The sequence below is a fragment of the Seriola lalandi genome, unplaced genomic scaffold (genome assembly GCF_002814215.2).
Source record: "Seriola lalandi dorsalis isolate HSWRI2012SDOR001 ecotype SW California unplaced genomic scaffold, Sedor1 jcf7180002054941, whole genome shotgun sequence".
NCBI lineage: Eukaryota > Metazoa > Chordata > Actinopteri > Carangiformes > Carangidae > Seriola > Seriola lalandi.
The window spans coordinates 681,787-692,615 of NW_019525492.1; the positions used below are offsets into that span (position 1 = coordinate 681,787).

General features: G+C 37.9%; 2 protein-coding genes across 2 annotated transcripts; one reads left to right on the plus strand and one right to left on the minus strand.

The window, feature by feature from the left end:
• Positions 1-172: 172 nt before the first annotated feature.
• Positions 173-5,061, minus strand: cd83 (CD83 molecule). The gene is made up of 5 exons (XM_023393628.2): positions 4,914-5,061; positions 4,478-4,617; positions 3,644-3,872; positions 2,942-3,036; positions 173-2,694 (listed from the first exon to the last, which is right to left on the minus strand). The coding sequence occupies exons 1-5, from the start codon at positions 4,954-4,956 to the stop codon at positions 2,542-2,544; spliced, it is 660 nt and encodes a 219-aa protein (XP_023249396.1). The 5' UTR covers positions 4,957-5,061; the 3' UTR covers positions 173-2,541.
• LOC147817564 (uncharacterized) lies at positions 5,052-10,791 on the plus strand. Its single transcript, XM_087170269.1, has 5 exons — positions 5,052-5,265; positions 5,883-6,001; positions 6,467-6,586; positions 7,091-7,181; positions 7,739-10,791. Exons 1-5 carry the CDS (start codon positions 5,229-5,231, stop codon positions 7,795-7,797), a joined length of 426 nt encoding a protein of 141 aa, XP_087026395.1. The 5' UTR covers positions 5,052-5,228; the 3' UTR covers positions 7,798-10,791.
• Positions 10,792-10,829: the final 38 nt, after the last annotated feature.

Consider the following 10,829-nt stretch of genomic DNA (forward strand, 5'->3'; position numbering starts at 1 on the left):
GAAATCAATTTCTCACGATAAACACTCAAACCTAAAAACTATTCACGTCAAACACTGAAGTCAAACCCCCCCCCCCTTAAATGTGTCATTTCACTCACATTATTACACACAAAGCTCCAGCTAATGAGACACATCATCATCCTCTGTTTTACTTCACAATAAACAACAACAGTTTTCTCGTCTTAAAGACAAACTTTTATTGTCATTCCCTGATCTTGCTTTGCCTTCAAATCATTCATATTTACATCACTTACAACAGCACAACAGTCTACATGCACATCTCAACCTGAACCACACAACGTCCACAGACACCACAAGCAGATTCCCACGACATCAGAGACAGACTTTCAGTGGCTTAAGATGAGTCACTTATTTCAAAAGACAGGGGCGTCCAGACAAAGGCAATGTGGCCGTCTGGGATTTCCCCACATGTGGAACTAAATATCAAATAAAATACAAACATCCCACGTGCAGAGGCGTCTGCATATGTTTCTCTTTTCAATTCCTCCTTTAAAAGGTCTTAAATTTCCACCAACACCAACACGTGTGATGTGGGATGTTTTCAGATCTGAGTAAACAACATGAGAATAAAGTATGTTCATACACCACACTTGTCTCATATGTGATCGGGTGAAGGGAAGTTGAAGCCAAGTCTTTCTACAAATACAGTTTAAATCTGATTTTCAGAAATAATCTTCCCGATTCAAAAAAAAACCCCAAATAATACACAAATCTAAAATAGACTCACTTCTCTAAAAAACATTGACAACTTCATCAGCGGACTCTGAAACTGTAACTGAGCAAAAGTTTAAACCACTAAAGCACAACAGCTACTGATATAATGTCCTGATGCAGAAAAACAAAGTAGCTTAAAATGAGACTCCTGTAAGAAATATTCAGTAATAGTTTAATTCTGTTTAATTGACAAACAATAAAAACCTGTTTCTTGTTTCACTATATTTACGTTATTGCTACATATTGAGTTATAATATTTAGTTACTGCTCTGACACACATAAAGATTTGACCCGTCTTGTGCGCTATTTAATTCTTGGCTTTGGAAGGAAATCATCTCAAACTAAAGGTCAACTTACTCGCTTTTCAACCACAGTTCACAGTATTCTTCTGCGGATTGGTGGATCTCGCTAAGGCATCAGGTGTGGTTGAGAGCTTTTAAGATGGAGTTAAGATCATTTTGTCACATTTATGAGTAAGACTACGACCAACGATCATTTAGTCCTGTATGAATATTTCGTCCCGTCAAAATATACTTTTAATTACGTCCTTTTTTCACTTTAAAGTGCACATGGAGCATATTCATAAATCACACGGTAAATCTGAGGATTAAAAAACAAGGTGTTTTGCACAGATGTGGAGGAGAAGAGAGTTTTCTCAACCTTTGTCCCTGATTGGTTAATCAGCCAAACATATGTATATAGTAAATGGTTGCATCCATACGTAAATGTAATATACTGTACGACATATGTGTCTATTATAATCATATATACATCCTCTGGCTATATGAAGATATAAGTTCATTACATATATGAAATACACAGTAAAATTTGTATTTGTACACACAGTATTTTAAGGTGAAGGTATTTTATGTTGTGACCATATTTGTTAATGATATATATTTAAATATATTATATTAAAACATCATAATTACTAGTTTTCCTCATAATTTAAGACAGACATGTCTATCTTGGATGGATGGATATATATTTACCTAACATATAAACATAAATCTTAGTATGTGCAAGACTTAGTGTAGGAACTACAAGTTTCATGGATAATTCTTCACATATTTGTACATATACTGTGTGTTTTTACTTCATTTGTAAATAAATGACTGAACCCAATATCTGAAATTCAATATTTTGGGCATACATTACATTTAAGTATGGATAAGTTGCTTTATCAGTTAACCACACACACACACACACACACACACACACACACTCACACACACAGATGACCGTTTGCACCACCACCACCGCAGGTCCGACCATCGGGAGCAATGTGGGGTTCAGCTTCTCGCTCATGGACACTTCGACATGTGGACAGGAGGAGCCACAGTCTGAGGTCACCCCTCCTTCGCAGTGACGGGGCCGGTGACGGAGTCCAGTTCCAGATAACCAACAGTCCGTTTCTTTGTTTTTTTTTTTATTATTACTTCCCGAATGGTTTTCTACAAGTTGGTTCTAGTTGGAGTTTGAAGTTGAGGCATCAATAAACAGAAAGTGTCATTGACGGTGTCCAAGCAACCAAACCTGACTTCTGTGTTGCCTTGTTTTTACAGTTTGGTTTTCCCGCTGACGAGGTCATTTTCAGGATAAAGTTGAGGGTGATGATCCTCCTGCTCATACTGGATGTTTTACCCCAAATTTTTCATGCCGAAATCCACCGTCAATACTTCGGACCAACTGAGATCAGGTAACATATACTGCGTGGATAAGGCAACGTGGATGCTCTTTGACAAATTGTATCTCAGAGTAGGAATCTTCAGGTAGTTGTTTCTAGTTAAAACACCGACTTTGTCTTTAAACAAAGATGTGCTTCGTTGTGGATGATTTCGGACCCAAAGTGTAGATCAACATCAAGTCCTTTTTTTCAAGCGGTTTAAGCGGCGCGTCCAATAAAACGTCTTTTTTTGTGGGCCTGCTTCTGTCTCTGAGAACATTCCTCAGACTACCCTGTGGTGAACACATGAGAAAACACACTTAGACACATGACTTACTTCCACACACACTACATGGAAAACAAAACTGTTTTGTGTTGTGGTTCGAGAGATATGTGCAACAAACTGATGATTAAGTGAATCCATGTAAAACCAGGTGTCACATGAAACTACATAAATGCAGTTTCTCAAGCATTGAAGTGTGTGTGTGTGTGTGTGTGTGTGTGTGTATGTGTGTGTGTGCATGTGTAAGCATTACTCACATAGCTTATGAGGAATATCAGAAGTGCTAACATCAGCAATGCTGAAGCAAAAATGACCAAGTAAGTATCTGTCATCTGTTTTTCTGTGGAACAATCTGAAAAAACAGAAGAAAAAAAGTCACATTTGAACTTGAATGAACTTTAACACACAGAGTCGCTGCTGTTCAGTGTTAATGGAGTTTTTGTGAATTTTCAAGGCTGGAAAAACATCCACTGAGAAAAGGTCGAACAGTAAAAAATGATTGAACAGGAAACTAAATGATTAGATAAACGATCATGAGGAGCGTTTCACAATCTCCTAAACAGCTGCGATGCTGTTCTAGTGTAGAAATGTTGTTTCTTATCAAAGGAGGACAGTTATTTTGGTGCACACCCAATCGTTAAAAACCAAAGCTCACTGATTGTATCTTCAAATGCAAAAACTAAGTAAAGGTAACTAAGATAACCAGCTGTTGACTGTAGCTTCATATATTCCAGACGAGGGCTTTATTTCTATCTACTCAACATAGATGACACCCATGTTTTCCTACAGGTGAAGCTTGAGTCTGGAAGTTCCCTGATTCAAACTTAAGTCACTGACACCTAAGGGGATCATTAACTCCACCAGCTGGGAAAGTTTGGAAAACCTGCTGGAGTAATCTGAGAGAGAAATGATGTAAGGTCTACAAACATGAGACACAAAGCGAAGCTTAGAGCTGTTACCTGTCACAGTGAGGACAACCGTCCCCTCCCTGTTCTGCTCTCCCACAGGTGCTGCCAGGTGACATATGTACGAGCCGCTGTCGCCACACGTCACATTGGGCAGGAGGATGTTGCGGGACTCGCCCAGCAGCTCCACCTCTCGATCCACGCCGGCGTACCATCTCGTCGTGCCGTTGGGGAGGTCTCTGGTCAAGAGGCCGCTGAGCTGAGACGACGTAGGCTCTAAGACCTGCAACGCCAGAGGAACGGATCAGAACCACAGGCTTCACTGCCATCACATGATCTGACACTGGACAGTAACTGTGTACAAACACTCCTTATCAATACAACAAAGTATTGCTTAATTAAGTCATTTAGAAATGATATTGTTGTATTTTAAATAATACATAATCATATTATTGCTGTCACTGCTGTTAGTAGTACTGTAGTAGTACTGTAGTAGTACTGTAGTAGTAGTAGTAGTAGTAGTAGTAGAGTTAGCTACTATTACTACAACTTCAACAGATGTCATAATGTCATGTGACTTAAGTATGACATTATGACATCGGTACACGTGATGACCACTGGGTGCCATGGCAACAGTGCATCCACTGATGGATGAAGACCCATGAGATATTAGTAATTAATTGTACTGTTCTTTTTAGAGAGAGACAGGAAACAGAAAGTAACACTCAACGTATTTATTTGAATCAGCCAATGAGCAATGAACACACTTCCTTCTTCGTTTCAGTTAGATAAGATAAGAATTTTTCAGCAGTGATCTGCCACGGTTTCTTTTTGTCCTAATGTGAGCTTCAGCCTTCATGAAAACCCTTATAATAAACTCTTTCTCACCTTGTACCACCTGACTGCTCGGTAGTCCACACCTTCTTTGTAAACGGCCGTGCACTCCAGAGTGCAGTCTTCCCCAGTCACCGACTTCACCTCCATGATACTTTCCATCCTGGCTGCACCTTCCACAGAGAGGCACACACCTGAGGAATACAACAATCAACTAATTAGGTTTTTCTTTTATTATTATGTATGTAAAACCAAGATTATTATGTATAAACCTTCTGTACAAGAGGGTTCAGCTCAGATTACAAGGTTTCATTTCCTGAGCTTCACCTTTGAGAGTAATGATACTGTTAAACTGTTAAATCACATTAATATACAGTCAGGTCTTGTTTTAAAAAACAAAATAAAACATAAAGTACAGTAACTGTCATGTAGTTGTGACCTATAGATGAATCACAGAAAAAGCTGAGGATTGACGGTCCGTAATACTTACACAGTGACGTCAGCAGAGTGAAAAATATATGGTCTCGATACATGATGATGATGATGATGATTGTTATTATTATTTTCAGATGGATTGAAGAAGGCTCAGCACTTGTGACTTTATCTGACTGTGTTTTTCTGCTTATAAGTACTGGGAGACGCAAGTAGACGCCCACGCGGAGGCGGGATTTAAACTTTGTCCCAAACTTCCGCATGTCGCATCACTCGTGTTCGGATTGTTTCACTCCCCCTCGGCTTGTTCAGGGCGCAGATCGCGACGCACCTCTCTTCACTTTCTGCTACTTTTGAGGAAAAACAAAACAAAATGGACATTTTTCAATGCCTCCAAGTTATAACACTAGGTGAGTGTGGTAGGTATGCTATGCTATGCTATGCTATGCTATGCTATGCTATGCTAGCTACCTGGTCTTTAATATATGTTGTAGCATCAGCTGTCTGTCGTCATCACTGTTGACACACACCAAACTCCATTAAAACTGTATTAACATTTATGCGTTCGGGATTCCTTAAGTTAATGTTAACATTAAATATAAGTATGTAATTATACATTATAAAGGTGTTATTATAATCGTTGTAATAAAGGTGCTACTATCGAAAATGAAAGAAAATGAAAGCCTGCGGGATTCCCCCCTGCTTTCCCTGTTGTAGGTAGTTTCCAGTGTGAAAGAGGAAACTGATAAGATTGGGCCTGAAGAAATCCCCACAGTGACATGTGACATGTGACACTAACTGTTGTAATAGAGTGAGGAATAAAGTTATTCACCTGAGGCTCTCAGGTGTTGTCTTCCCTCATCATGTTCAATTACTGAAGAGATGAAAAAGATTAAAAGCAGATTTTGGATCATGAGAGAAAAATGACCTGAGAGTGGATATCACTGCAGTCTGAAGGGGACAGAAGTTACAGGGTTTAACATTCACAGCCTCATGTGCCTCTTTTCCTTCTTCTTCTGCTTTGTAGTGAGGTCTGTGACGAGCAGCTCGGAGGTGATGTGGAGCAACTCTGTTTACCTGTGCTGCCAGAGCCCCAAAATCCAGTTCGACCCTCAACGTCAACACGTCTGTAGCCTGAATGGCACGGTAAAAAACAAATAACCCTGCATGCATAATGACAGTCAGTATGTTCATACAAATAGCTCTATTCCAAAATCAGTAAAATGTTTATGTTCTTATTCAGCTTGACAAACCAAAAGTGCACATGAACAGGCAAAAAAACCCAAAACAAAACAAACCCAAATTACTACCAGACCATATTTCTAGAAAAAAAATATTACAAGAATAAAGTTGAAATATTACAAAAATGCAGTACTATCTTGAGAAAAATGTCATAATATTACAAGAATAAAGTTGTAATATTACAAGAATTAAAAATGCTAAATTCTTAAAGAAAAAACATGATTTTGAGGAATATAATAAACAATCAATAAAACGGTCACAGAATTCAAATCTGTACCATTTGTCTGGCTTCTGAGCTTAAGAAGAACTTATTTTTGTGTGAAATGTATTGACTGTGATTTTTGTTTGTTTGTTCTTCTGTTCTCGCAGAACATCGCCTCGTTCAACAGTAAGGAGAACAAGTGCATGCCTCCCTGCCTGGAGATTAAAGACGGACTGATGACGCTGAATCAGTGCGTCGATGTGAATGTAACCACAACCTGGATCAATGTATGTCATCCACTTTTTGACTTTGAAATTAACATTGACTGTATTTGTTCATCACTGTTTCCAAACCCATTCCTCAGGTGTAGCTCTGATTGTTGCTACACCTGTGAATCTTTCAGTTCACAGCGCTAACGGTGGCTAACTTAAACAAGGCTTTAAAAACCTGCAACCTCACAAAAACTAAGGTAGTTAGTTAATGAACTCTTGGCTCCACACATGCTAACATGCTAACTGCTGCAGCTGATATTGCAGAAACGGCTGTCAGAGTGCTAGTAAACACTATGTCAAACAGGAAGACAGATCTTGTCGAGCAGTCTCAATTCCTGTCAGGAAACTGTGGTTAGTGAAGGAAGAATGTTCAAAAACCTAAGAAAAAAATACAAATGTAATAAGTTTGTGATCATATTTTGTAAACCTCGTCCGTCCAACACTTGTCCAACAAAAACAATAAAGCAGTAAGAAGAAAGTCTTTTGTTTTAGGTCTAATTTGACCTCTTGTATTTACAGGCGAAGCGTGAGACTGAGGAGGAAAGGATCTACTACCGCGGCCAACCATGCTCTCGCTCTGTGTCCGGCAAGATGGCTCCTGAAAATCAGGGTGTGTGTGAGCAGTGACACAAACACAATCATTCATCATCAAGATCCTCAGACTTCCTGCAAAGTCACTATTAATCAGGGGTCAAAGGCAGATGTGTGATGAAGGGGGAGAGAGGGTTTATGTCACAGTGACATCATGTGAGAGAGAAGGTGATGATGGGAAACGTTCACATGTGATTGTTCACGTGAAGATGGCAGCTGTCAGTCATCTTGTGCTCCTCACTCATTACTGAGGTTCCTGCTGTTTTAATGAATAAACACTAAGAAAAACAAAGTAGAAAGACTGAAACGTTAGAGCTACATTTCTTCACAGAACGTCATTCTACCAATCAAGCAAAGCGTTTCCTGAGAAACAACATTAATGTCAATCGTCCACGAGACAAAATGTAAAAATGTTGAGTGTAGCTCCACAGCTGTTACCTCACACACCTTCAACTATCTTCGTCAGCTTCGTCTAACAAGTACTGGAATGTGACGTTAACATCAGTCTGAACAGCTGAGGCTGAAATGAATTATGGGTAATATTGTGACCTGTTGTAATTTGTCTTTTCTCTGCAGGGTCTGTTGGTGTGTTGCTGGCTGTGGTGACCCTGGGATTGAGGCAGATGATCTCTTGAACCGCCTTCTTCTCAGCTGCTGTAACCCAGAAACTGGCCAGTTGCGGTCTACGAGTAACGCTGCTATTTGTGGTACGGGTTTTTTCTGCACAATTAATGTCTGTGCTTTTTTTTTTTCTGTGCCTTCACTGCACTTTATTCTTATTTAGTTTAGGTATCGTCCAGAAACACTGCCTCAACTTGAAGTTCCTGGTAGACAGTGTTGTTTTTAAATCTTTTTGTTTTGTTGCATGTGTTCAGCTTACATGTTTAACAAATATATTTATCACTTATTGGCAGCATCTGAATGTCAACATTTTAACAGTTTCTATGGACATTCGTTTTTGTTTTTTATTGTTAATTTTTTATAGATTTTAATTGTTCAGTGTTATAGGACCAAAAGGTAGAAATAAGGAAAAGGAAAGTGTTCACATGCAGCTCTGTGACAAACAAACATTACAAACTCGTGCCTTAACAAGAGCTGCTTTGCTTATTTGATGTTTATAAGCCAATGATGTTAGGTTAGCTAGCTAACAAGCTAAAAACATGAAGCCAAATTGTGACACCTTGATTCTGGTTAGTAAAAGCTCAGAAATGTCCTCATACATTCCAGTTTACATTTCCAACATTTCCAAGTGTTGTAGTTCCCGTTTCTCAGGTTCAGGCTACGTCCACACAAGCGTTTTAGTCCAGAAGTAATCCCCGTCTATGCTAACACGCCTGAAAACAGTAGATTGTCTACTTTACAGCTTGTATCTTAGTTGCAGAAAAAACTACAAACGAGGAACTGCAGTGTTGAAACGTAAGACTGAAGGTTTCTTTACTTGAACTGACGAAGAGGTTGATCTGTTACTGAACGTAGCCCAGGAGTTTAAGATTGGAAATCAATGTTTTTGTCCAGAAAAGTGTCACATGATGAAGGATATGTCGTGACTGATGAGACCCAATCAGGAAGTAAACGTGTTTTCAAACTACAACTAAAATGTATTTGTGTGGATGTAGCCTCGGTCCCACCCTGCTGTATTTCTTTGAAACTAAATCAGTAGAAGAAGCAAAGTCAAATTGAAATCACTCACAATTTTATTTTTGCACTGGAAAATGTCCCGCTCACTACTTCAGGGTCAAAGGGCATCACAGCAGGAAAGAGCATCTGGTTCTAACCTGAGATGGGAGTGTTCTCCGTTTGGTTCAGTCCGACTGGATCAGACCGGACTAAACAGAAATGAAAGAATAACATGATGAGGGAGGGAGTTCTCTGTGTTTTCAAGAATTTGAGAGAAACAAATCACCCAAAAGCCAAAAGAAACTCAGCAATCAACAAACCAGCTTTAAATCATGTCTCTCTCAGCTGGAAACCCACATAGTATCAGCCCTGCAACGACACTATTCAAAGCTACAGACCGATTTGCACCGAACTGACGTTAGTTGAGCTGCTACAGGATGTTGAGCCACTTTATGTAAGTGTGTTTTCGCACCTGTTCTTTTTAGTCCAGTTAAACTGAACTCCGGTTCGTTTTTTAGTTTCAGGCCATCACTTGATCAATCGGTAAACAAGTTTTACAGTATATTAATTGTTTTAAGCCATTTTTAAAATAATAAAAAATGCAAAAGACTCCAGTACCAGCTTCTCAAATGTGAAAAGTGAAGATCTCAGGTACTTCACATTAACAGGTTCCTTCCAGTTTCATTATTGAAAAAATAAATAAATGAAGTATTAGAAAGAATGTTTGCTTCATTATATAATAAAATACTGGACCAGTATAAAAACTAAATATATAAGCTATTTCTTTGTTTAAATTAAAATGTAAATGTTTATGTTTTTTGTTTTTTTTTACACTAATTTCTACCTCAGTGCTTTCTGTCTTTTAACTAAGACATCCTTGTTTCTTGCCATCACATTAGAATAATTTCGTACATAGAAAGACAATCATACATATAATCTTTCTAATTGTCTGCTGCTATAAGTAAAGTCCAATTTATTTAATCACAACACCTTTCGATGTTTTTGAAGCGTCGCTCGGTGACTTAAAATGCCTTAAAAATTAAAATGAAAACTTAAAAATGTATTTTTCACCATATAAATTACACTTAGAGGTGAATTGTTTGACTTAGAACTGGATGATTTATCCAACAACCAACAATATGAATCTGTTTGGTTCCTAACTTTTCATTTTTCCAACATTTCACACTTATAAAATATAATATAACTAAGAATGAAGATGTCATAAAAAAAAAGGCAAAATGTAATGTATTTAAAATAGTAATTATATCTTATGTTCAGAAGGTAAATGTGACAATTTAATATAATAAAGATCTTTTTATAATAATAATTTTGAGCCTAAGTTTGACAAATAAAAAAATCAGTGTTTTTGTTTTTCTCACCTGATGATGAATTGAAAATATCTTTTATAGTTTTAATGAGTTTGTCATCTAGTATTAGGTCCTGTATTGATCTGTCTAATCAATGAATGCAGATTACAAATTGTGCCTTTTTAAAAAAAAAACAAAACAAACAAACAATAAGCTCTAATGATGCTCTTTCCTGCTTCTCGACTCTTTGACCATATAAACGATCAAAATCACTAAAGTCGGGCATTGAGTGTTCTCTGACATTTACGGGTGGGGCTTGTGTTGACATTGACAAGTCACAATAAAAAAAGGCATTAAAAACACTGAGCCAAGAGCCAAGAACAGAGATCCACGGTGCTTCCAAGCAAACTACTGAATCATAATGGTGCTCTTTTTTTGGATTGTGAATGAACATTTGATGACTGAAAAATGTGAAACCTTCTTGAAGTGAAATTCCCTGCTGTAATTCATCTCTATGTTGGATGTCAAACTCATTTATAAATCTGTATCTGGCCTCTTCTCTAGATTACACCAATCATGTACTGTAATATGTACTGTATTATTGGCAATAGCAATAAGGACTTAAACATGTGCAATCTGTCTTTTTCTTGAAAAGCTTCCTTTAAATGTGTTTCAGAATTTATTAAAATGACATGCTTGAGATTCTGATGTTGTTTGCTGATGGATTTGACAATAATAAGTAC